The sequence below is a fragment of the Synchiropus splendidus genome, chromosome 16 (assembly GCF_027744825.2).
Source record: "Synchiropus splendidus isolate RoL2022-P1 chromosome 16, RoL_Sspl_1.0, whole genome shotgun sequence".
NCBI lineage: Eukaryota > Metazoa > Chordata > Actinopteri > Syngnathiformes > Callionymidae > Synchiropus > Synchiropus splendidus.
Genome location: NC_071349.1, coordinates 20735001 through 20758655, shown reverse-complemented (window position 1 = coordinate 20758655; position 23655 = coordinate 20735001). Strand labels below are relative to the sequence as shown.

Below are 23655 nucleotides of genomic sequence, written 5' to 3'. Positions count from 1 at the left end.
GCAACACGGGACTGACGTCAGACAGGCGTCCCGCCGCTCCACAGACCCCTGTGGTGACGTCACCTGGTCCCGCCGGCGGCTCAGACAGCACCGCACCACGTCGGCCTCCAGGGCGGCGCGCCGCTTCCGGTCCACCTGCTGATAGAACCGGGAGAGCCGGACTCGGCCCTGGCGGTTCACCATGATGACGAACTTGATCATCACCTGCAACACACACGCGCGCGCGACACGGGTCCGAGCGCGTTCACGCGTCCGCTGCCACTGACCACTTCCTGCTCCTGGTCAACATCCACGGACGTCCGGCGCGTCTGGGCGAAGCTCGGATCCAGACATGCGGATCTGAGGACAAAACACGCGCATTCGCAAAACAACGGCTCAACCCCACAGGCCACACGGTGCATCTCCAACCGTTAGCATCGAGCTAACACGGCTAACAGCTGACCTCCAGAGTCACGCGTAACTTTCTCCCCGGGATCAGGTCCAACTACAGTCGGTGCGAATCACAGTTGACACTTGGCTTTAAAACGCTCGGTAAAAGAAGATGAAGAAGAAGATAAATCCGAAGCTGTGACTCACGGCTCCCAGCAGCGGCTTGCACGAGCCGCGCATGCGCACACTCGCCTCCCACCGCGTGTTGCGTTCAAGAGCTTCGGAAAAACCGCTTTCACGGTTTAGCTGATGAATTGGTGAAAATCTGCGGCCTCACGGGGGGGGGGGGCGACTGGGTTGAGCATTGGAATGGCAGCAAACAAACTCGTTCACAACATCCGACTGACACTTTTCTGCGATTCCCTTCGGAGAAAACATGTTGCTTTTACTGACGGAATCGGGTCCTTTTGAGACGCCTTGGTGGCAAAGAGTGAAAAGTTGCTTCTGCCGAGCGACAGGTGAGTGAGAGGGTGAGTGGGGGGAGGGAGGGGTGAGCGAGCGAGCGCGCGACAGACAGACGGACGGACAGGCGGCAGTAATGGCGGCCGGGTAGCGCCACACACTGCGCCGACTCTCCCTGCTCCTGTTAGCCGCTCGCACCGCAGTGCTCCGAGGAGCCCGCGCGACAGGCTCGGAGTGGAGACGGAACACCGGGGACTTGGCTTCCACTTTCCCCATTGAGGAGGAGAAAACATGGACGAGCTGTCCGGCGGAGGAGGGGTCGCCCCTCGGCAGCCTCAGCAGCCGGGGAACAACGGCGCGGCCACGGCCCCGCAGCCGCCGGACGAGCTGCCGCGGCCGCCGCCGCCGCAGCAGCAGCCGCCGCCACCGCAGCAGCAGCAGCAGCAGCACTATACCATCCCCGGCATCCTGCACTACATCCAGCACGAGTGGGCCCGGTTCGAGGTGGAGAGAGCGCACTGGGAGGTGGAGAGGGCCGAGCTCCAGGTTAGCCGCTAGCGCCGTTAGCATCGCCAACAACAACAACAACACGGGCTCGCTCCTGTCTGTCGCTCTGCGCCTGTCTCACGCTCACCCGACACACGCTCGCGCTCGAGTCATGTCAACAAACTCGAGTGGTGCGCAGCGAGTCCGGTCCACAGCGGCTAACGCGCGAGCCGCCAGCACGGCCCCGCGCGTTCACGGCCCCGTCATCCGCCTCCTCCTCGGAGCAGCGCAGGTCCGGCTCCTCTGGGCTCCAGCTCAGACGAGCGGAACCAGCGCAGAGGCGCTGACCAGCTTCCTGAGGACACGGCAGAAGGGAGGAAACTCGAGTTCATCACATGAACCTGCGAGTCGCACACGTGTGTTTGGATTCAACACTTCCAAACAAAGACCGGAGGTCCGCGCGGTGTCATGTGACTGCGGTGCGGCGTCCTCGTCGTGGCAGTGGTCAGGAGTCTCTCTTATCACCCCGCTGAACACCTCAGGGGAAGTGACGTCAGGTGTGCTGTCTGTCTGTCCCCATGACAACAGACTTGTGTGTCTGTGGGGCGACCCGCGGTCGCCATGACGACACTTCAGCGGGAGGAGAATTCGGCAGAGACGTGGAGCAGAGCGGCCTCTGACCCGCCGGGCCGGCAGCGCGCCCGCCCGGCTCAGAGCTCAAATGGAGCGTCCTGAAATAGCAGGCGTATTCATAGACGGATGACGTCCACACACAGACTGGCTCTGACCTCATCGTGATTCATGTGGACCGGGTGGGACTCGGCCTCCCCTCCTGACCCCGTGGTTCTGATCACCTGACCATCACAACGTTCCGCAGGAAGTGACCGATGTTGGCGTGTTGTGGGGGAAGCCCCAGTGACCGCGTGATGCTGCGCTGTTGCCCTGGTGACGCCGGCTGACCAGCCGCAGCCGGTAAAAATAGTGGACTCGGGCAGGGTCCGGTGTCAGCAGCTGCTCCGACGTCTCCTTTTGTCTCCTCATCACGGGAACTAAAAATAGTGGAGGAGGTCAGTGTCTGGTTTCAGCAGCTGCGCGCAGACAGACGGGTGGAGGAGAGGACAGACAGCCACGGTCCAGGAGGAGCAGCGTCTGGCTCACCTCTTGATGTCGCCCTCTACAGGCCAGGATAGCGTTCCTGCAGGGGGAGCGCAAAGGTCAGGAGAACTTGAAGAACGACCTGGTCAGAAGAATCAAGATGTTGGAGTTTGCTCTGAAGCAGGAGAGGTGAGGCCCTGGCCGCCGCCGCCGCCGCGCCACCTCCCTCCCAGCCTCAGGCACCTTCTTCTGTGTTGCAGAGCCAAGTATCACAAGCTGAAATACGGAACTGAGCTCAGCCAGGCCGACGTGAAGACGCCCAGCTTTGAGTCAGGTCAGAAGCAGAACCCCACTCAGGTGAGGCTCCTGGCCTGACACGCTTGTGCACTTGTGCTCCAGACACCAAAGAGTCGGAGGCTCCGGCAGTGCCGGCCAACAGTCAGCTGACCTGGAAACAAGGACGGCAGCTGCTGCGACAGTAAGAGCCGTGTGACCCCGCCCGCCCCGCCCCGCCCCGCCCGCCCCTCACCTGCTGCCTTTGTGTGTGCGCGCGCAGGTACCTGCAGGAGGTGGGCTACACGGACACCATCCTGGACGTCCGCACCCAGAGGGTCCGCTCTCTGCTGGGCCTGTCGGGCTCGGAACAGAACGGCTCAGTGGAGAACAAGAGCCTGCAGCACCTGATCAACGGAACCGAGAGACGGAAGGATGGCAAGAGGTGAGGGCGCTGAGGGCTGAGGGTCAAAGGTCAGCCGCGCTGACCCGGCCTGCGTGTGTGTCCAGGAGTCCCGGGGATGTTCTGGAGACGTTCAACTTCCTGGAGAACACGGAGGACAGCGATGAAGACGAGGATGAGGAAGGAGAAGTGAAGAAACACAAGAGCAAGGTGAGCGGGGACCGGGGGGTGCTCGCCGGCGCCACCAACGCTCCACGCTCCCGCCAGGTGGGGAACGAGGGCTTGGCGTCGGAGGACGAGGCCGACACGGAGGAGGCGCTGAAGGAGTTTGACTTCCTGGTGACGGCGGAGGACGGCGAGGGGGCGGGCGAGGCCCGCAGCTCCGGGGACGGGACGGAGTGGGGTGAGGCCCGCGGCCGCATGGCGCCCGCCGTCTGGGCCGTGCCGCGTACTGAGGTGTGGTTCTGGTCCGCAGCGGAGCCGCTGCCCTTCACAGGAGGCGGGGCCAAGTCCTTCCTGCTCGGGGGCGCAGACCACGCCCTGGAGAGCGTGCTGGGCCTGGGTGACCTCGCCGACCTCACGGTGGCCAATGACGACACGGACTTCAGCTACGACGTGAGTGTCCCCGCCCGCCCGCCTGCCTCCCCGCCGCTGACCGCGCCTCTTCCCACAGCTGCCGTCCAATAAGGAGTCTTCCTTCAGGAAGACCTGGAACCCCAAGTACACCCTGAGGAGCCACTTCGACGGCGTCCGCGCCCTGGCCTTCCATCCGGTGGAGCCCTGCCTGGTCAGCGTCTCCGAGGACCACACGCTCAAACTCTGGAACCTGAACAAGACGGTCCCCGCCAAGAAGTAGGCGGCGCCTGCCACTGGCCTCCTCCGGTGCCGCGTCTTCACCCTGTCTCTCTTGCTCGCACAGGAACGCAGCCCTGGATGTGGAGCCCGTCTACACTTTCAGAGCGCACGAGTAAGAGCACACACACACACTCACTCACTCACACAGAGAGAGACTGTCCCCCTCTGCTTAACCATCCAAAACACATGGCTAACCAGAACCAGGACTCTGGACCCCGGGAGGCTTGGTCCTCACCAGCGTGGCAAAGCATTTCCACAGCTGAACGCAGGGGGTCTTCTGATGTTTGATCATGGCTGGTGATGGTGGTGGAAACATTGAGAGCACTGTTTGAGAGGAATGTCGTGATCATGGTCCAGTGTCGCTGGTGATTCCAGAAGTGTGAAGTGAAGCGGTGCCGCTCACCTCTCTCTGGCTCCCTCCAGTGGTCCGGTCTTGTCATTGGCAATGACGTGTAGCGGCGAGCAGTGTTTCAGTGGAGGACTGGACTCAACCATCCAGTGGTGGAACATCCCCAGTTCTAACGTGGACCCTTACGACACCTACGGTAGCTCTCTCTCTCTCTCACGCACACACACACACACGCTCGCTCGCTCGCTGGCGCTGAAGACCAAAGATGTCCTGGTCTGGGCCCAGACTCCAGCGTCCTGGCAGGGACCTGGACAGAGCACTCGGACGCGGTCTGGGGTTTGGCCTACAGTGGTATCAAGAGCCGCCTCCTGTCCTGCTCCGCCGACGGCACGGTCAAACTGTGGAACCCTCAGGAGAAGAAGCCCTGCATCAGCACTTTCAACAGCAACCGAGGTGAGACTGGACCTGGACCTGGACCTGGACCCGCCCAGACCGCTCCTGACCTGTGTGTGTGTGTGTGTGTGTGTGTGTGTGTGTGTGTGTGTGTGTGTGTGTGTGTGTGTGTGTGTGTGTGTGTGTGTGTGTGTGTGTGTGTGTGTGTGTGTGTGTGTGTGTGTGTGTGTGTGTGTGTGTGTGTGTGTGTGTGTGTACGCAGAGCACGGCACGCCCACGTCAGTGGACTTCAACGGTTGTGACCCCGCCCACATGGTGGTGTCCTTCAACAGCGGTGACGTGGTGGTGTACGACTTGGAGACGTCCCAGAATTCTCTGGTTTTGAAGGGACAGGGAGAAGGCAGTAAGTGACACTCAGGCCCACACCCCCCACCCCCCGCTCTGACCTCTGGCTCTCCAGGGTGTCATCACATCAACAAGGTGGTGAGTCACCCCACGCTGCCCGTCACCATCACGGCTCACGAAGATCGGCACATCAAGTTCTTCGACAACAAGTCAGGTGAGCTTTGTCGCTGAAACTAACCGTCTTCTCCTGCTCCCCCATGGCCCCCCGGGTGTTCAGTAGTCCTCCCACAGCGGGGACGTCTGGCCTGACGCTGTGGAAGTGATGCTCAGATGCTAGCTAGCTCACTAGAGCTAGCACTAGAGCTAGCTGTAACTGGAGCTAACCAGAAGAGCATCACTTCCACGCGACGCATGTCTCCTCCACAGGGAAGGTCATCCACGCCATGGTGGCGCACCTGGACGCCGTGACCAGCCTGGCTGTGGATCCCAACGGCATCTACCTGATGTCGGGAAGTAAGTGTGCATGGGCGGGCGGGTGTTTCCGCGCGGCTAACCCGGCTAACGCTGGCCGCTCGGCAGGTCACGACTGCTCGCTGCGGCTGTGGAACCTGGACAGCAAGACGTGCGTGCAGGAGATCACGGCGCACCGCAAGAAGAGCGAGGAGGCCATCTACGACGTGGCCTTCCACCCCTCCAAGGCCTACATCGCCTCGGCCGGCGCCGACGCTCTGGCCCGGGTCTACATGTAGCGCCCCCAGGAGGGCGAGCGAGAGAGAGAGAGAGCACCACTGACTCGCTGACCTCCAGTGTGAGGACACACACATGCACGCACACACACACGCGCCGGGGACTGAGAGCAACAAGGCTCCTGACTGAAACCACAGGCCCCGCCCACCTCCTCTGCTCCAACTGACATGGGTCCGCAGCTTCCACCTGGGACGTCTGTCGTGCTGTGATGTCACTTCCTGCCGCCACAGGTGATGCTTGTTTGTATCAAAACATCTTCACTCTGCCACCATCGGCACCTTCAGCAGAACTTCCTCGTCTCTGCCGCTGGTCTGGTGATCCGTAGCTCTGACGGCGCTGAAGGCACGGCCGCCAAGGTTTCAGGACTTCAGAACGCGACTGAGGAGACAGGAAGTGCGGGTCGTCCGGAGCAGCCAGAATGGCCCAAACCACGGTTCAAGGTCGCAGCTCAAACCAGGGCAGGAAGTGACATCACTGGACCTTGGAGGAAATAAATCCATGTTTCGTTGCTCACAAGCTCTCGACACCACAGGAGTCCATTATTTATTGACCGTGGTGGCCGCGGGTCATGTGACACCCAGGCAGGTTGTCCCCCCCCCTCTTCTTCAGGAGAAACTGTCCAATCAGAGACTTCCTCCAGCAACGCTGCCGGCTGATTGGCCGCCGGCCCTCGGCTGCCCTGCAGTTTTCAGGTTTCGCTTTGTTTTTAATTCTTCCTCCAAAGGTGATTTTATTTTTCTAACTCGGGATTTCAACTCTTTTTTATTTTTAGCTGCTTCTGTGTACCTGTTTGTGTAACTGCATGACCCGAAAAATCAAAGTATTTTTTCTAGTCTTCCGAAAAATGGAGAAAAAAAAAAGGTTGTTTTGACGAGTTTTGTAATTCTGTTCTGGCTTTAGGAGGAAATCTGAGCTCTGAACGGTTGTATGGTGGCCAACAGACAGAGAGTGTTGAACTGTAAATAAAATGTCTAATATGAAAGGGAATGATCCCCCGTTCACCTGCAGGTGGTGCTCTAGCGGGGGTAACATTATGACCAGCTGGGTGCTGCTCAGCAGCTGCGGCCGCTCAGCACCATGGCGTCCAGGCGGCGGCCCAGCAGCGTCTTCAGCTGCCGGTTCTCCTGCGCCAGAGCTCCTTGCCGCTGCCTCAGCGCGTCCTGCTGCAGCGAGGCCACGGCGTGTCGGCGCCGGAGGCTCCGCAGCTGCGGGAACTCCTGTGTTGAGAGGGCTCGGTCAGAGGGGGTCACCTGAGGCGCCTCGGCGGCAGCGGCGACTACCTCGGCGTCCCGGGGCTCCGGCGGCAGCGCATGCGCGGGCCAGGTGGTGGTGGTCGTGCAGGCGGTGAAGAAGGTTCCTTGTTCTCGCTCCAGTTTCTCACACAGCTGGACCACCGACAGAACCTTTTCCCCCTGGTGGCGACAGCCAGGTCAGCACAGGAAGCCGCCGTCGGTGCGTGCGGCCGGGTCTCACCGCGGCGATGGCGGCCTTCAGGCGCTTGGCCACGGCGTCACTGATGACGGTGAGCTCCGTCAGCTTCTTCTTCGCCACCTTCCGATCTTGAGCCAGCTGCCGGCGGAGCAGCGGCGTGTGGTGGGCGACGGCTGTCAGCTGCTCAGCCAGGACCAGGTTGTCCAGCTCGATGTTCTCCAGCTTCAGCTGCAGGTCACTGACCGCCGTCTGCAACAGGGAGCGGACCACTGGTCCAGAAGACCTCGGACCTGGAAGCACGTGTCCCCCCCTTCAGCGCCGGCGGGCGTGCTGGGCCCGGCAGGGTCTGCACCCGCTCCAGGAGCTGGCTGAAGAAGCCGCCTCCCGCACCAGCGCCGCCCGCCCTCACGCTTCCCAAAGCCTGTCACCTTCAGCTTCTTCTTGCAGGTGTTCTTCACGGTGACCACGCGCTGGCCCTTGCGCTCCGGGCCCTTGGACTCGGAGTCCTGCTGCTGCTTGGCCTCCTGGTTCTGACGGATCTTGTCGTTCAGCATCTCAAAGTTGCTCTGGGCCAGAACCGCCGCCTGCAGAGACACAGGTCCAGGCTGAGGAGCGGCAGGGAGAGCCAGGCGCCACGCCTCTACCTGCTCCTGCCGGGCCACCTCCAGGACGGCCATGCTCTCCCCGTACAGCTGGTGCAGCTCCTCCTTCTCGGCCCGGTGCTTCTGCTCCAGAGCGAAGCGGACGTCCTCCCAGTCGGCCTCCTTCAGCAGACACTGGGCCACGATGTGACTCCTGAGGAGGAAGCAGAGCGCAGGTCCGGAGGTGGGCAGGCGGCCCCGGGGTGGGCGCCGCTCCCACCTCTCTGAGAGGAACCTGCGGCGCAGGCTCTCCAGACAGCTCTGCCAGCGCCGCTGCACCGCGGCCGCGCACTGCTCCTGCAGCCGCCGCAGACGCTGCAGGTTCTGCAGGTGAAGGCGGCGCCCGCAGGCCACCTGACGCTCCGCCTCCCGCAGCTCCCGCTCCAGGCCCTGCATGATGGCCTCCAGGTCGTCCAGTCGACGGTCCGACTCCTGCTTGAGTGTGATCAGCTCGTCCAGCAGGTCCTCGCAGCGGGTTTTGCGGACCAGCGCCTGCCAGGTCAGGTTCAGCCTCTTGCGGTTGAGGAAGGAGTGTTTCTCCTCCGTCTGCAGCTTGTCCTGCGACACACACACACACACACACACGCGTCGGCCCCCGGTGACCTGCAGGCGCCCTCCGCCCCTCGGACCTTCAGCAGCAGGGTCATCCGCTCCTCCTTGCTGAGTCCGTCCTCGTCCTGCTTCTTCCCCTTGTCCTTCTTCTTCTTGGGCATCTTGGCGTCTCTGCAGCCACAAACATTGGTTCACACGCCTCCGAGCGGATCTGCTCCGCCGTCGGTGACGTCCCGTCTGGGACTCACTTCCGGTCCGGCAGGTGCGCAGACGCGCCAGTGGTGTCAGCGGTGGGATGCTGATGTCTGGACTCACCTGTAGTGTGTGGCGCGCGGTCCAACCTGAATCCGGTGATGGCGCTTTCATCCTCGCGCAGAGGGCGGCGCTCTTTATACGCGCTCTTCCAGGAGCTGACGACCGATCAAAGGAAACGGCGCGCGCTCCCGTGAAGCCCCGCCTCCAGGTCATGCATATGGATCAGGCCGTCGCCGTGGCAACGGAGCAGCAGACGCTGCCTCGACTCGAGTCCGGTCAGAGGTCCGGTCCGCGGCACCATCGGGTCCCTGCTGACTTGTGGGCCGAGTGTTTGACTCGAAGGCCGCGGTCGGTTCAGCTGGTGCGTGCAGGCGACCTGCGGAAACTCAGCCGAGCTCAGGTGCTCGGCGGCCGGAGCGATGCCGAGGAAGGGCCCCCGAGCAGGCAGCAGGCTGCAGAGGCAGCAGGCGGAGCAGCAGCAGCTGCGGAGGAAGGAGGAGCTGCTGACGCTGTTCCTCAGGGTGAGCGACCGCGTCCCCGAGCCGCAGCTGCCCAGGTGCCTGAGCGGCGCGTGTGCGTGTGCGCAGGACAAGCTGCAGAAGGAGGAGCGCAACTCGCTGGTGAACCGGCAGAAGCTGCGCGCGGCCTGGCAGACGCTCGCGCGACAAGCACGGAGCCAGGAGCTGCGCGATGACGTCATCACCCTGCAGCAGGACTCCGACCGGCAACTGGACCACCTGGACAGCGTCATCAAGGTGCTGGCGCCGGTCATCAGACGCGTCCTGTCTGTGCTGACGCACTTCCGGTGGCCATCATGCAGGGCCTGGAGCGGGAGCTGCGGGAGGCGGAGCGTCAGGTGGCCTGCGGGCGCCGCCTTCACCTGCAGAACCTGCAGCGTCTGCGGCGGCTGCAGGAGCAGTGCGCGGCCGCGGTGCAGCGGCGCTGGCAGAGCTGTCTGGAGAGCCTGCGCCGCAGGTTCCTCTCAGAGAGGTGGGAGCGGCGCCCACCCCGGGGCCGCCTGCCCACCTCCGGACCTGCGCTCTGCTTCCTCCTCAGGAGTCACATCGTGGCCCAGTGTCTGCTGAAGGAGGCCGACTGGGAGGACGTCCGCTTCGCTCTGGAGCAGAAGCACCGGGCCGAGAAGGAGGAGCTGCACCAGCTGTACGGGGAGAGCATGGCCGTCCTGGAGGTGGCCCGGCAGGAGCAGGTAGAGGCGTGGCGCCTGGCTCTCCCTGCCGCTCCTCAGCCTGGACCTGTGTCTCTGCAGGCGGCGGTTCTGGCCCAGAGCAACTTTGAGATGCTGAACGACAAGATCCGTCAGAACCAGGAGGCCAAGCAGCAGCAGGACTCCGAGTCCAAGGGCCCGGAGCGCAAGGGCCAGCGCGTGGTCACCGTGAAGAACACCTGCAAGAAGAAGCTGAAGGTGACAGGCTTTGGGAAGCGTGAGGGCGGGCGGCGCTGGTGCGGGAGGCGGCTTCTTCAGCCAGCTCCTGGAGCGGGTGCAGACCCTGCCGGGCCCAGGACGCCCGTCGGCGCTGGAGAGCTGCTTCCAGACGGCTCCACCACCGACGCTCTGCTTCCTGTTGCAGACGGAGGTCAGCGACCTGCAGCAGAAGATCGGCAGCATGGAGCTGGAGAACATCCTCCTGACAGAGAGGCTCTCAGCTGTCGATCACCACCTGCCCACGCTGCGACGGCGTCTCCTCCGGGATCGACAAGCGGCGCAGAAGAAGCTGAAGGAGCTGGCAGTCGTCAGTGACTCGGTGTCCAGACGACTCAAGTCTGCCGTCGCCATGGTGACCATCCGCTGACCAACGCTTCAGAGCCGTGATGCGCTCTGACTCTTCTCTGCTTCACCACCAGGGGGAGAAGGTGCTAGCAGCGCTGGAGTCATGTCAGAAGCTCCAGCCAGAAGAACCGAAGGCCGACGTGAAGGTAGTGACGACGGTCAGCAGGAGGCGCCACTGCAAAGTCACGTGACCCCCTCTTCCTGTCTTCCTTGGCGCTTCCGGCCGCTGCTCCACCACCAGGTTCTGCTGCGGCGAGAGCTTCTGCAGGAGCAGCGAGAGCTTCTGCGGCAGGAGAACCAGCATCTGAGGACGGTGCTGCGTCAGCGGCTCGACTCCATGACGCTCAGCCACCACGCCCTGCTGGTCATCGGCGCCGCTCCCACCACCGCGGCTCCCACCGAGCCCGCGAGGCGCCACACCGTCATCGAGGCAGCGCTCGCCGTCAGAAACGCGCTCTGACGCGCGGCTCAGGAATGTCTTTTCACACTGTGGCTTCTGTCTCGGGTGGGTCCACTGCGCCCCCTGCTGTCGCTGCCTTGTTTTGTTTTTTAAATAGAAACGAAATAAAAAGCTTTGGTTGAACTACAGCACAATAAAGACGCACAAAGTAAAAAAGCAAGCTATAGGTCTTGGACTACAGCTCCGAACAAATATCTCAACAATAAAACCCAGACCCCCCACCGCCGCTCCCACGGTTGGACTGGACCGCTCGCTCCTCTCGCTACTGTTCGCTGCGTCTGATGCTGGGGAGTTGGCCACACTGGGGGGCGCAGAGGAGCTGGTTTGTGACGTGCTACGATGAAGCAGGTCGTCTTGAGCCGCTCCACAACCGATTGACCAACACCGGCTTGACCTCCTCATGTCTCTGTCACTTCTTCACATGATGAGTCTTGGTCACCTCAGAACTGAACGGATGACGGAGCTGAGCCACAGCTTTAACAGAATGTGGCGTCTCACAGCCAAAACTAAACATGAGAGAGTCTCGTCATGTTTGTTTTACAAGGAAACAGCAGAAACAAGCTGCGTAATACGGAGCCTCTGGATTGGTCCTCGCTGCTCTCACGACACCTTGACCACAGTGAGAGAGATGACTGAGGATGGAGAAGGTTTCAGTCAGTGAAGTCCAGATCCAGACGTCAGAAGTGATCCATGAATGGTCTGGTGATCTTCAGTCACTCTTTCCTCCTCACTGTGCTCCTCATGCAGTGACAGCTGCAGATCACAGCGGTGAGAACAGTGACTGCAGTGAAGCAACTCTGTCTGTCAATAAAGTCAGGTGTTTATCAGCCTAATAAAGGAGAAAACACCTGAGCTATCAAACACCCGCACACGTCGCGAGTCCCGGACCGCAGAGCTGCACTGCGCTCCTGTTCCCCAGCACCATTTTCCTGCAGCTGAAGCTGCTCACCCCAGTGTTGTGGGAGTTTGAGAAGTTGCTTCTGAAGCATGTCGTGCGCCCAGACAGCCATCAGACCCTTTACTGCCCGGCATCCATCATGTCTGTGTGGAGTGGCACAGTGTTCGGGGGGCTGACGTGTGATGGGCTTCAATAAAAAGCAGACGGCGCAGAGCCTCTTTGTAGTGGAAGTCCTCAGTGGGTCCACCGCCTCCTCACCATCCGACCACCACCTGGCACCTGAGGGGGGCGCTCACCTCGGTGGAGGTCCGCTGGTCGCCATGGTGACGAGGCGTCAACAAGACTGCGTCAGCGTTGCCATGGTGACCAGGCAGTAAACCAGCGCAGGAGGAGCTCCAGGCGAGTGGCGTGCGTGGACTCTCTCCTCTTCCTCACGCAGCAGAGCCGTGGAACGTCTGCAGCTCAGCTCGGGTCCGACTCCGCCGGGACTCACCGGGGACGCCCCCACAGCTGCCGCAGTTCAGTGGAATCTTCGCGCGGTGTTGTGGCGCCTCCACATGGAGGAGAGCAGAAGTGCGGCGGCAGCGGAGAAGCGCGGGAGCAGAGCGCTCGACCGGCGCCGCCACATGTACTGGCCTTCACCGGTGGCTGAGATGTTCGTCCAGCTGCACTCAGCTCTGTCTGTGTTCCAGGGTCACCCGAGCTCTGGAGCTCCACAGGCTGGCCCGAGACAGTCCCGCTCCACACCGCCCCCTCGCGGTAAGCGCCCGCTGGCCTGACTCCGACTCTGGGTCTGCCCTGCTCGAGCGGCGCCGGCAGGTGAGCTCGCCTGAGCCCAGATCCAACAGGAGCTGCACTGAGCCTGGACTCTGTCTGCAGAGGCACTTCCTGACTCTCAAGCAGCTGGTGGAGGCGCGTGCTGTCGCCGCCGTCCCTCCCTCGTGGCTGGACTCGGTGTCCGGCCGGGTTCCGGCCCAGCTCCGAGAGCCCCGAGGCGGCCTCCTCCTGGACCTCTGTGGAGAAGTCAGCCGGGACTTCCAGGCCGTCATGATGAAGCACACGGGTGTGTGTGTGTGTGTGTGTGTGTGTGCGTGCGTGCTGAAGCATGTCTATCCTTCTGCCGGACCCCACAAGGCTAAGCCTCAATCTGAGGATGAAGACTTAACATAGTGTGGTGTAGAGTCCAGGTTCAGGTTTGCCATGTGTGCTGGGGGGCGGAGGGTGGGGGGAGGAGGCTGGGGAAAGGGTCATGGCCTGAAGAGGCCCTCACACGGCCAGAGAGACAGACGTCACGTCCTCTGTCTAGTGGACACGGTGCTGAAGGACCCAGAAGAGAGCGGGAGCGGGTCGCAGCTCAGGTATCCTCCAGCCCGGAGGTCAGGAGTGCTGTGTTCCAGAGCCGGGGACGGCTGCGCCACCTGGCGGCAGAAGTTCCTCAGCGTGCGGCGAGCCATGGAGACGGACCTTCACGCTCTTCATCCCGTCATGCAGAGGCTGCTGGAGCTCTGCCAGGCCACCTTCTCCCCTCTGGTTCTGGTCCGACTCAGCAGCTACAGGTGAAGTCAGACCCCCCTGGTCTGGACCGGGAGCCTTCTGCGTGTGACAGTCTGTCTGCTCCAAGGGAGTCGGGGCCCCTGGACTGTCGGGTCCTGGTGAAGCGGGCGGCGCTGGAGTGCAGGCGTCTGGAGGAGCAGCTCACCAGCAGCTGGTTCCCTAAAGTGGTGCACCTGCTGACCCGCAGAGACACGGCGGCGCCGCTGCTGAGGGAGGAGAGGCTCCAAAGCTTCCACAAGTGCGCCACCACCCTGCTGTCCAACCAGGTGAGGGAGGGTGAAGTCACGGGTCGGAAGCGCAGGCTCAGTCTCACCTGCCCCTCTGGGCCGCAGATCAAATGGCTTCTGTGCAGGAGTGTTCAGGAGCTCGTGGACGTCTTCCAGTCCGGCGACCTTCCTCTCCTGAGAATGACCTTGACCTTTGACCACCAGAAGATGGACATTTATCCGAGTCCAGGAGACGTCCAGGTCACGCTCCTGGAGATCCTTGACTGCGTTGCCAGCACGCTGCAGGTGATGATGATGATGATGATGATGATGATGATGAAGCTGAGGATGAGGATGATGGCGATGTCACCGGCCCACAGAGAGTCCAGACGGTCCGGTCCTGGTTGTCACCCAGCGCCTCAGAGTTTGTGGAGGCCAACGTCCCAGACGAGGTTCTGACTGAGGCCCGGCTCACTGTGAGGTCGGTGGTGTGCAGGAACCTGGAGGAACCGGAGCAGCACTTCCACAGCCTCGGTGAGTGGGAGGCTTCTGCGCTCACGTGACCGGCCTGACTCTGCTGGTGTGTGGCGGCAGTGAGGCGCTTCAGCTGGCTGGTGGATGGGTCAGCCCGGCGCCGAGTGGAGAACTTTGTGACTGGAGAACCATCCCTGGAGGACTATGTCGGGGTAAGCTCCTGAGCCAGGTGCGAGTGTGTGTGAGCGCCGTCTGTGGTGGTGTGTCGCAGCAGGTGGAAGAGCTCCAGGCTCTGTCCAAGACCCTCATGAGCCTCCCTGAGACAGTTGGCTTCAAAATGGTCCACCTGCACTGTGGGGAGCTGATCCAGGGTCTGAGGGCCACGGCCCAGGACTTAACTGAGCGCCTGCTAAAGAACCTGCTGGTCCGACACCGCGAGGAAGCGCTGCAGTGAGTTTGAGGCCTCGGGTGCGGTGCCGGGTCGCGTGTTTTGACTGGACCTCTCTGGTGCCCCGCCAGGATCTGTGCAGAGTTGGAGCTCGTCCGAGACAGAGCCCTGAAGGTTCCCCTAACCACCGAGGACATCGCTGGGCTGGCAAAGTACCTGGAGGAGACGGCCAGCAGGACGGTGGAGGGTCTCCAGGGCCGGATCACGGTGGGTCCTTCATTCTGAGACTGGCCTGTGAGGCTCCTAAACCAGGCCCGCTCTGTGACAGGGTGCCTCCCGCAGACTGCTCTTCCTTCTCCAAGTCCGAGGCCTGGACCCTGAAGACCGGCAGCTCAACGCCAGGCTCTTCCTGTGGCCCTGTGAGATCCGACAGGTGTTTGAGCGCGGCGCTCGGGTGGGTGACACCGTTAGCATTGGCACAGCTTCGACACCCTCCATCCAGGAGGCGTCTTGCTCACTGGAGCCTCAGGAGCCACCGGCTGATGCAGTTGTCTCTCTCTTCTCCTGAGGTGGTGGAAGAAGCCAAGGGGGCGGGGCAGCGCCAGCTGATGGACAGACGGCAGCAGCTGCAGCTCCGGCTGGAGAAGCTGAGACGAAGAATGGCTGACCTGCCGCGTTACTCCGAGCTCCAGCTGATGGAGCAGGTGAGCAAAGCCACCGCGGCTGGCGCTGCGTCCCACTGCTAACACGCGCCTCTCCATCAGTACGTATCGGACGTCAGGACAATCCAGAAGCTGCTCCTGGAGGCCGAGGAGGAGGCGGCCTGCATAAACAGGGAGGAGGACTTCTATCAGCTGCAGCCGTCCCAGTATCCAGACGTCCAGACCTTCAAGGAGGCCATCGAGCCGTACCAGAAGCTGTTTGGGCTGATTCTGACCTGGCAGCGAACGCAGCACAGGTACCGGTCTCGCCCACCTGTCCCGGGTCTGGAGGTGGCTCTGCTGAACTCCACCCCTCAGGTGGATGGATGGCCCCTTCCTGCACCTGAATGGAGAGAACATGGCAGCCAAGGTGGATGAGTTCCACAGAGAGACCTTCAAGATGACGAAGGCCTTCCAGCAGCGGCAGAACAGCAGTGTGCCCAGTCCCATGCTGAGCCTCTGTTCTGCTGTCCTGGACCAGGTCCAGGAGTTCAAGGTGCATCCACACGGAGGGAGGGCGAGTGGCGCCATCACGCTGACGTGGCTTTGCCTCCGTAGGATCACCTCCCTCTGGTGTCCCTCCTGTGTCACCCTGGGATCAGACCACGTCACTGGACCATGATGTCAGAGGTCGTCGGTGATGACGTCACACCGGACTCCAGCACAACACTGCGGAAAGTGCTGATGAAGAATCTGAGCGCTCATCTGGACCAGTTCCAGTCCATCAGTGCCACCGCCTCCAAGGTGGGTCCAGACAGGTGGAGGAGGAGGTGGCGGCTCCCGGTCTCAGCGGGGTCCTGCTGGCTGTGCTACAGGAGTTCTCGCTGGAACGCACCATGGACAACATGGAGGACGCTTGGGGAGACGTGACCTTTCACCTGCAGCCCTACAGGGAGACTGGGGTGGACATCCTGACCTCACCGGATGAGGTCCAGGCTCTACTGGACGACCAACTGGTGAAGAGCCAGACCATCAGAACGTCCCCCTTCATCAAGCCCTTTCAGACCCGGGTCAAGGTGAGTCCGGCGACTCGGAATTCTGCCGCGAGGAATCTGACCTGATCTGACTAAACGCCGCAGAGGTGGGAGGCCCGTCTGCTTCTGCTGCAGGAGACACTGGACGAGTGGCTGAAGGTCCAGGCCCAGTGGCTGTACCTGGAGCCGGTCTTCTCCTCACAGGACATCCTGCAGCAGATCCCAGAAGAGGGGCAGCTCTTCCAGAGCGTGGACAGGAGCTGGCGGGACCTGATGAGGCGATGCGCCCAGGACGCCAAGGTCAGCCTGGTGGCACACTTGGACTGAAGGGGCGAAGCTGGTCATGACGGCCTGTCTCTGTAGATCCTGTCCGCTGCCTCTGAACCAGGCCTCCTGGAGAAGCTCCAGAACTGCAGTGTGATGCTGGAGAACATCATGAAGGGACTGAACGCCTATTTGGAGAAGAAGCGTCTCTTCTTCCCACGGTACATGTCCCGACTTCAGCGCAGCCCGACCACCGGCTCTGGTCCCGCAGGATTTGTCCATTTGGCTGACGGCAGATCCCAGTGACCTGCTAAGAGCTTGGTTGTGCGGCTTGTTCCGGTCTCTTGCTGCAGGTTCTTCTTCCTGTCCAATGATGAAATGTTAGAGATCCTGTCTGAGACCAAAGACCCATTGAGAGTCCAGCCACACCTGAAGAAATGCTTCGAGGGTATTTCCAGACTAGAGTTCCTGCCTGACCTTGACATCCAGGTGAGAAGGTCAAATCTGCTCAGCCCTGCAGAATTCTGTGCTGCAAGGTCTGCTTCTTCCAGGCCATGTTGAGCAGCGAGGGCGAGCGGGTGGAGCTGGTCCAGAAGGTCTCCACATCTCAGGCCCAAGGTTCCGTCGAGAAGTGGCTGCTGCAGGTGGAGGACGCCATGATCTGCAGTGTCCGGGATGTGGTGGCACGGTCCAGAGAGGTGAGACTTCCATGAAGCTCAAACGCCAGCATAAGCCTCAACCTCTCTGTTCTTCACAGGACTACAGTCAGAAGCAGAGGGTCCGCTGGGTGCAGGAGTGGCCCGGGCAGGTGGTTCTGTGCACCTCCCAGATCTACTGGACTCTGGAGGTCCATGAGGCCATCAGAGCAGGGCCCGCTCCACAGGGTCTGCGGGGCTACTACAGGCAACAGCAAGAGCAGCTGAGGGACATTGTAGAAGTGGTGCGTGGAAAACTGCCCACACAGATCCGGATCACTCTGGGCGCGCTGGTCACCATGGATGTCCATGCCCGGGATGTGGTCATGGAGCTGATGGAGAGAGGTGTGACCGAGGAGACGGACTTTCACTGGCTCGCTCAGCTGCGCTACTACTGGACCCAGGAGAATGTCCGTGTCCTGATCATCAACTGCGATGTGAAGTACGCGTACGAGTACCTTGGAAACTCGCCCCGTCTGGTCATCACGCCGCTGACTGACCGCTGCTACCGAACCCTGGTACGTGAGCTCACCCGGGCGTCCCACTCTGGTCCGCTCTCATGCACTGGTCTTCTTGTAGATAGGAGCTTTCTCCATGAATCTGGGTGGGGCCCCAGAAGGTCCGGCGGGGACTGGGAAGACAGAGACCACCAAAGATCTGGCCAAAGCCCTGGCGGTCCAGTGCGTGGTCTTCAACTGCTCCGACGGTCTGGACTACCTGGCCATGGGCAAAGTAGGGCCTGGCGTGGTCTCCTCTCTTCTTGTATGCAAACTGACGTGTGACATGTGCGGTCCGTTCACTGAGGATGTGACTGGCGGCGTGGGAGGGGCTGAGGCTGGTGCGTGTAGCTGAAGAGCATTGATAACACAAGTCCTCTGGGCTCAGTTCTTCAAAGGTCTGGCGTCCTCTGGAGCGTGGGCCTGCTTGGACGAGTTCAACCGCATCGAGCTGGAGGTTCTGTCAGTGGTGGCCCAGCAGGTTCTCTGCATACAGCGGGCCATCGAGTCCAGACTTGACATCTTCCAGTTCGAGGGGACGAGCCTGAAACTCAACCCCAACTGCTTTGTGTCCATCACCATGAATCCGGGCTACACTGGACGCTCTGAGCTTCCCGATAACCTCAAGGTGACTTTCAGCATGCACAAGTGGGAGCTTCTGTGGACTGTTGGTTCTGGGTCTTTGGCAGGTTCTGTTCCGGACAGTGGCCATGATGGTTCCCAACTACGCCCTGATCGCGGAGATCTCGCTGTACTCGTACGGCTTCCTCGACGCCAAGCCGCTGTCGGTGAAGATCGTGATGACCTACCGACTCTGCTCCGAGCAGCTCTCCTCACAGTTCCATTATGACTATGGGATGCGGGCGGTCAAGGCTGTGCTGGTGGCGGCAGGAAACCTGAAGCTGACTCACCCGGAGGAGAACGAGGACCTTCTGGTACGACCTGACCAGCGGGGGTGTCGGCGTCGGGGGAGCGGCCTCTAACCTCCGCTGTGACCTCCGCAGCTGCTCCGGTCCATCAAGGACGTGAACGAGCCCAAGTTCCTCTCCCACGACGTTCCTCTCTTCCACGGAATCACCAGCGACCTGTTCCCCGGAGTTTCTCTTCCCCAGGCCGGACACCAGGTCAGACCTAGAGACGTAGGTGTTGGGCCTGTGTGCGGAGTCGGCTCTTTCCTCTCCAACGTCAACGCCGTGCGTTTGTGTGAGTCAGTCGTTGCTGGTGGCGGCTGAAGACGCCTGCAGGACTCACAAGGTTCAGCCGACACCTGTGTTTCTCCAGAAGTTGATCCAGACCTACGAAATGATGAGCGTCCGTCACGGGTTTGTGTCAAAGGGAAAACCGTCTGCTTCCGAGGACACACAAGCGCCAGCTGGCTCAAGCTAACAAATGTCCACACTGATGTTCCGGCAGGTTCATGCTGGTGGGCGCCCCCTTTGCCGGAAAAACAACGGTGCTTCACGTTCTGGCAGCGGCTCTGACTCTGATGAAGCAGCATGGCCTGGGTGACGAAGAGGCCGTGGTCTTCAGGACCCTCAACCCAAAGTCCGTTACCATGGGCCAGCTGTTCGGGCAGTTTGACCCCGTTTCTCATGAGGTACTGCAGCAGTCCAGACTCCACCTGTGTGGCAGCACGGTGGCAGTAAGGTCCAGCCCTTCAACCTTCTGGTCAGCGTGCCGTCTTCTCCTTCTTTCCCACTCCTTTCTCGACATGAGCAGAGGGGCTCTGCTGTGTCTGAGCCGGTCGGTGTGACTCCTGACTTGTGCTTCTCCTGTCAGTGGGCCGACGGAATTGTGGCGAATACTTTCCGGGAGTTTGCGTCGGCTGATAGGCCCGAGCGCCGGTGGGTGGTGTTCGACGGCCCGGTGGACACGCTGTGGATCGAGAGCATGAACACGGTTCTGGATGACAACAAGAAGGTCCGATCGGGCAGGCCAACCGTGGAGCTCCACTGGCGAATGTGTTTCTCAGCTCGCTCGGACCTCACTGGTCTCACTCCTGAAGTGAGAGCGAGAAACACATTTGCCAGTCACATGACGGACCGCTGGTTTCCCTCCGCAGCTGTGTCTGATGAGTGGCGAGATCATCCAGATGTCCCGCCGCATGAGTCTCATCTTTGAGACGCAAGACCTCGACCAGGCCTCGGTAACGTAGCCCAGATCTCCCGTGCCGATGGGGGAGCCGGCGCAGAGCAGCGCAGGTCCTGGTCCTCACTGGGAGCTCTCTCTGCAGCCTGCCACCGTCAGCCGCTGTGGGATGGTCTACATGGAACCTGCTCAGCTAGGCTGGCGGCCCCTGGTGGACTCTTGGATCGGAGGACTTCCTGTGGGGCTCCAGAAGCCGGAGAGTGCTTCACTGCTGCTGGACCTCTTCAGCTGGCTCCTGCCACCCGCCTTCAGGCTGCTGCGGCGACACTGCAGGGTGAGTCCCCCTCCCCAGCCCAGGACCGCCGCCGTCTCTCTGACAGTGGTCTGTGTGTCCAGGAAGTGGTGTCCACCAGCAGCAGCGGCCTGGTGGTGTCTCTGTGTCGACTCTTCCAGATGGTCCTCACAGAACCGCTCCAAACCAGTCCCTCGGCCAGAGACCTGCACACCTGGACACTGGTGAACCACCTTCCACCTCAAACGGAGCGGCGTTTGTTGTGGCTCTTCTCTCAGAGAGATTGTCACTCCGGCGGGTGAGTGTGCTCTGAGATGTCCTGTGCTGCTGTGGCAGGCGGCGTTTGTGTTCTCGCTGCTCTGGTCCGTCGGTGGCTGCTGCGACGCCGAAGGCAGAGACAGGTTCAGCGACTTTGTGAGAGCCACGGTGAAGGGAAGAACCGAGGGTTGTCCCATCCCTGCCACGGTGGGGAAGTGGACGTGTCCCCTGGAGGAGAAGGACACGCTCTACGAATACTACTACGAGGTACCTGAGGGGGCGCCGTCTCAGCACTCTAAACCTTCAGATCCGGACTCAAACTAATGGCTGGACTGGGCGGGCGGGGAGCTAACTGCACCCCGAGCCGGCGTGTGCCAGCTGTGTCCCTGTGCTGCTTTCTGTGGGCTCCTCGGCCGCGCCTTCTTTGCTAAGGTCCGCGGTGGTTCAGTTCCTAGGGAGAGGCCGCTGGGTTCATTGGAAGGACGGCATCCAAGATGTGCAGCTGTCGGACGAGTGCGGCCGAGACATCATCGTTCCCACCGTGGATACGCTGCGATATTCCTTCCTCATGGATCTGTGCATCAAACACGGACAGTAGGTGACATCATTTCCTGTCAGTCCTTCCTGTTGACTGAGGGTGGTCTCTGTAGTCCTCTCCTGCTGGTGGGTCCCACTGGAACTGGGAAGTCGGTGTACGTGAAGCAGAAGCTGCTGAAGGATCTGGACCCAGAACGCTTCTCACCCTTCTTCCTCAGCTTCTCGGCTCGTAGCGGGGCGAACCAAACGCAGGTCAGCTGACCCGCCTGCCTCGGCCCCTCGGGGCTGCGCCGCTGATGCGGACTCTCTTCCAGAAGCTCATCGTGTCCAGGCTGGACAAGAGAAGGAAAGGTGTGTTGGGGCCGCCGGCAGGACGGAAGTGTGTGCTCTTTGTGGACGACCTGAACATGCCGGCGCCGGAGCCCTCCGGCGCGCAGCCGGTGGTGGAGCTGCTGCGTCAGCACGTGGACCATGGCCACTGGTGAGACTGCTCTGCTTGCGCCTTGCGCGCCGTCACCAGCCGAACCCCCTGCCGTCTCTCTTTTACAAGGTACGACCTGAAGGACACGTCGCGGATCACGCTGGTGGACCTTCAGCTGGTTGCAGCAATGGGTCCCCCTGGTGGTGGGAGGAACGCTGTGACGCCTCGCTTCCTGCGGCACTTTAACATTTTCAGCATAAACCCTTTTGACGATGGCGCCATGGTCCGGATCTTCTCCACCATTGTCAGCCTCCACCTGAAGACCCAGCGCTTCCCTCCCGAGTTCTTCTCTGTTGGGAAGCAGATTGTGCTGGCGACTCTGGAGGTGAGTCATTGCAGCATATGGATCAGATGGTCTCACACAAACTCCTGCGATTCTGCCAGGTGCACCAGAGCGCCACGCGGCACCTGCTCCCCACGCCCGCCAAGTCCCACTACACCTTCAACCTGCGCGACTTCTCGCGGGTGGTGCGCGGCTGTTTGCTGCTCAAGAAGGAGTCGCTGGAGAACAAGCGTACGATGACGCGCCTGTTTGTCCATGAGGTGTTTCGAGTTTACCACGACCGGCTGGTGGACGACTCGGACCGGACCTGGCTCTTCCAGCTGGTGTCCCGACTTGTCAAGAAGCACTTCGAAGAGTCTGTGGAGCAGCTGTTGGGCCACCTGAGGCGAGGAAGTGAAGTGAGTGAGTGACGGCGCCCAGGAGCCCCCGCGCTGAGACTCAGCCGCCTGCTCTGTGCTCAGCTGGTGGAGAGCGACCTGCAGGACCTCTTGTTCGGCGACTACATGAGTCCAGATCTGGAGGGGGATGCGCGCCCGTACTCCGAGGTCCTCTCCATGGATGGTTTCGCTGATGTGGTTCAGGCCTGTCTGGACAACTACAACCAGACCCAGAGGAGCCGCATGAATCTGGTGATCTTCCGGTAAATCCGAGCTGAGAGCTGTGTGCGGTGGGGTGTCGGCGTCTGAACCCCTGTTCATGTTGTGCCAGCTACGTCCTGCAGCACCTGTCCCGCGTCAGCCGGGTGTTGAAGCAGCCGGCAGGAAACGCCCTCTTGGTGGGGGTGGGAGGGAGCGGCCGGCAGTCCGTCACTCGCCTGGCTGCTTTCATGGCGCACATGACGGTCTTCCAACCCAAGGTCTCCAAGAGCTACAGTAGCGTGGAATGGAGGGACGACCTGAAGGTCCACTGCTGCCAGGCGCTGCACGTTTCCTCAGGAACCAGCCGCTCACTTGTTCTGTCCCGACACTGTCCTGAAACCGCAGATGCTTCTGAGGAACGCTGGCATCAAAGGTCAGAAGAGTGTGTTTCTCTTGACCGACGCTCAGATCACCGACGAGGACTTCCTTGAGGACGTGGACGGTCTGCTTAACACCGGCGAGGTCCCCGATCTGTTTGCTCCAGACGAGAAGCAGGAGATCTTGGAGGTGAGTCCGAAACGGCCATCAATGGCTCGCCGCCTCACCGTCGCCCCCCTGCAGGCCGTCCGCCCTGCTGCTCAGCTCGGCAGCCAGAACCTGGACCTGAGTCCCCTGAGTCTCTTCGCCTTCTTCGTTGAGCGCTGTCGGCAGAACCTCCACGTGATCGTGGCCTTCAGTCCAGTGGGCGACGCCTTCAGGAACCGCTTGAGACACTTCCCCTCACTGATCAACTGCTGCACCATTGACTGGTTCCAGGTAGCGAGGCTGGTCCCGCCCGGAGTCTGCCGTGACTCACCGTCCCGTCTGTGTCCCGGCAGCCGTGGCCCGAGGAGGCGCTGGAGCGAGTGGCAGAGTCGTTTCTGGTGACGCTTCAGATGAGTGCAGAGCTGAGGCAGAACATCATTCCCATCTGCAAAAGCTTCCACACATCTGCCAAGCAGCTCTCCGACCGGTGCGAGCCGCAGGCCTGTGAGTGGCTGGAGCACGCGTTCACCTCCGCCATCGCTGCAGGTTCCTGACGGACCTGGGACGACACAACTACGTGACGCCCACCTCATTCCTGGAGCTGATGGAGGCCTTTGGTCTGCTCCTGACGCAGAAGCAAGAGGCCGTGCTGAAGGCCAAGCTGCGATACGTCGGCGGCCTGGACAAACTGGCCCTGGCCGAGTCTCAGGTGAGTGCTGCTGTCCGGCCCTCGGTCCTGCTGCAGAGACGTGTGGGCACGGCTGACCTCACAGGTGGGAGAGATGAAGAAGGAACTGCTGGAGCTGCGGCCCAGACTGGAGCTGGCCAGGGAGGAGAACAGCGCCATCATGAAGGTGAAGCGCTGCCTGAGCTGGGGCTGCCAGCTGGGCCTGCGCTGACCTCCTGTGCAGGTGATCCAGGTGGAGTCTGAGCAAGTGGAAGCCAAGAGCAGAGTGGTGCGCGTGGACGAAGAAGCAGCGACGCTACAGGCTGACGCGGCTCAGGCTCTGAAGAAGGAATGTGAGAGCGACTTGGCCCAGGCCATTCCGGCTCTGGA

The 23655-nt window shown here is 61.5% G+C and overlaps 5 protein-coding genes across 14 annotated transcripts in view; 3 read left to right on the top strand and 2 right to left on the bottom strand.

Moving 5' to 3' along the window:
* The window catches only part of ap4s1 (adaptor related protein complex 4 subunit sigma 1), a 79884-nt gene extending 78049 nt beyond the window's left edge, over positions 1-1835 (bottom strand). For 3 of the 4 annotated variants that reach the window (XM_053845060.1, XM_053845057.1, XM_053845061.1), the window contains exon 1: positions 64-1835. In XM_053845060.1, the coding sequence (XP_053701035.1) occupies positions 64-201 (138 nt within the window). In that variant the 5' untranslated portion in view covers positions 202-1835. The remainder of the gene's footprint in view (positions 1-63) is intronic. The other variant, XM_053845058.1, reaches the window with a different exon arrangement.
* strn3 (striatin, calmodulin binding protein 3) lies at positions 943-6759 on the top strand. Its single transcript, XM_053845017.1, has 16 exons — positions 943-1377; positions 2498-2601; positions 2673-2746; positions 2812-2890; positions 2969-3130; positions 3196-3298; positions 3356-3491; positions 3564-3703; positions 3762-3940; positions 4008-4055; positions 4367-4488; positions 4578-4745; positions 4948-5088; positions 5146-5244; positions 5457-5543; positions 5610-6759. The coding sequence occupies exons 1-16, from the start codon at positions 1123-1125 to the stop codon at positions 5777-5779; spliced, it is 2067 nt and encodes a 688-aa protein (XP_053700992.1). The 5' UTR covers positions 943-1122; the 3' UTR covers positions 5780-6759.
* Positions 6109-9050, bottom strand: LOC128747264 (dynein regulatory complex subunit 2-like). 2 transcript variants are annotated; one of them, XM_053845042.1, is made up of 8 exons: positions 8717-9050; positions 8479-8572; positions 8070-8407; positions 7853-8003; positions 7637-7792; positions 7251-7457; positions 7058-7189; positions 6109-6994 (listed from the first exon to the last, which is right to left on the bottom strand). In XM_053845042.1, the coding sequence occupies exons 2-8, from the start codon at positions 8560-8562 to the stop codon at positions 6830-6832; spliced, it is 1233 nt and encodes a 410-aa protein (XP_053701017.1). In that variant the 5' UTR covers positions 8563-8572; positions 8717-9050; the 3' UTR covers positions 6109-6829. The 2 variants fall into 2 exon arrangements, with proteins under 2 accessions (XP_053701017.1, XP_053701016.1); XM_053845041.1 differs by having other exon boundaries at positions 7637-8003.
* LOC128747260 (dynein regulatory complex subunit 2-like) lies at positions 8511-11042 on the top strand. 3 transcript variants are annotated; one of them, XM_053845033.1, is made up of 7 exons: positions 8511-9177; positions 9244-9411; positions 9477-9646; positions 9713-10079; positions 10246-10452; positions 10520-10591; positions 10687-11042. In XM_053845033.1, exons 1-7 carry the CDS (start codon positions 9076-9078, stop codon positions 10903-10905), a joined length of 1305 nt encoding a protein of 434 aa, XP_053701008.1. In that variant the 5' UTR covers positions 8511-9075; the 3' UTR covers positions 10906-11042. The 3 variants fall into 3 exon arrangements, with proteins under 3 accessions (XP_053701008.1, XP_053701007.1, XP_053701006.1); XM_053845032.1 differs by having other exon boundaries at positions 9477-9863; positions 9924-10079; XM_053845031.1 differs by having other exon boundaries at positions 9477-10079.
* A 1162-nt stretch (positions 11043-12204) lies between these two features.
* LOC128747241 (dynein axonemal heavy chain 12-like) overlaps positions 12205-23655 on the top strand; it is a 19954-nt gene continuing 8503 nt past the window's right edge. For 2 of the 4 annotated variants that reach the window (XM_053844983.1, XM_053844982.1), the window contains exons 1-44: positions 12205-12431; positions 12496-12622; positions 12683-12866; positions 13110-13359; positions 13425-13623; positions 13690-13869; positions 13944-14097; positions 14158-14249; positions 14309-14487; positions 14557-14692; positions 14754-14879; positions 14995-15129; positions 15190-15383; positions 15445-15622; positions 15685-15870; positions 15942-16142; positions 16206-16400; positions 16464-16585; positions 16718-16853; positions 16916-17062; positions 17122-17577; positions 17639-17791; positions 17945-18184; positions 18246-18491; positions 18561-18695; positions 18769-18878; positions 18970-19153; positions 19336-19476; positions 19619-19702; positions 19790-19978; positions 20041-20160; positions 20273-20461; positions 20643-20788; positions 20845-20983; positions 21046-21212; positions 21282-21537; positions 21597-21893; positions 21957-22135; positions 22204-22396; positions 22479-22889; positions 22952-23085; positions 23145-23307; positions 23372-23452; positions 23510-23655. The exon at positions 23510-23655 is cut by the window's right edge and continues 31 nt beyond it. In XM_053844983.1, coding sequence (XP_053700958.1) covers positions 12361-12431; positions 12496-12622; positions 12683-12866; positions 13110-13359; positions 13425-13623; positions 13690-13869; positions 13944-14097; positions 14158-14249; positions 14309-14487; positions 14557-14692; positions 14754-14879; positions 14995-15129; positions 15190-15383; positions 15445-15622; positions 15685-15870; positions 15942-16142; positions 16206-16400; positions 16464-16585; positions 16718-16853; positions 16916-17062; positions 17122-17577; positions 17639-17791; positions 17945-18184; positions 18246-18491; positions 18561-18695; positions 18769-18878; positions 18970-19153; positions 19336-19476; positions 19619-19702; positions 19790-19978; positions 20041-20160; positions 20273-20461; positions 20643-20788; positions 20845-20983; positions 21046-21212; positions 21282-21537; positions 21597-21893; positions 21957-22135; positions 22204-22396; positions 22479-22889; positions 22952-23085; positions 23145-23307; positions 23372-23452; positions 23510-23655 — 7751 coding nt within the window. In that variant the 5' untranslated portion in view covers positions 12205-12360. The remainder of the gene's footprint in view (positions 12432-12495; positions 12623-12682; positions 12867-13109; positions 13360-13424; positions 13624-13689; positions 13870-13943; positions 14098-14157; positions 14250-14308; positions 14488-14556; positions 14693-14753; positions 14880-14994; positions 15130-15189; positions 15384-15444; positions 15623-15684; positions 15871-15941; positions 16143-16205; positions 16401-16463; positions 16586-16717; positions 16854-16915; positions 17063-17121; positions 17578-17638; positions 17792-17944; positions 18185-18245; positions 18492-18560; positions 18696-18768; positions 18879-18969; positions 19154-19335; positions 19477-19618; positions 19703-19789; positions 19979-20040; positions 20161-20272; positions 20462-20642; positions 20789-20844; positions 20984-21045; positions 21213-21281; positions 21538-21596; positions 21894-21956; positions 22136-22203; positions 22397-22478; positions 22890-22951; positions 23086-23144; positions 23308-23371; positions 23453-23509) is intronic. The other 2 variants (XM_053844985.1, XM_053844984.1) reach the window with 2 other exon arrangements.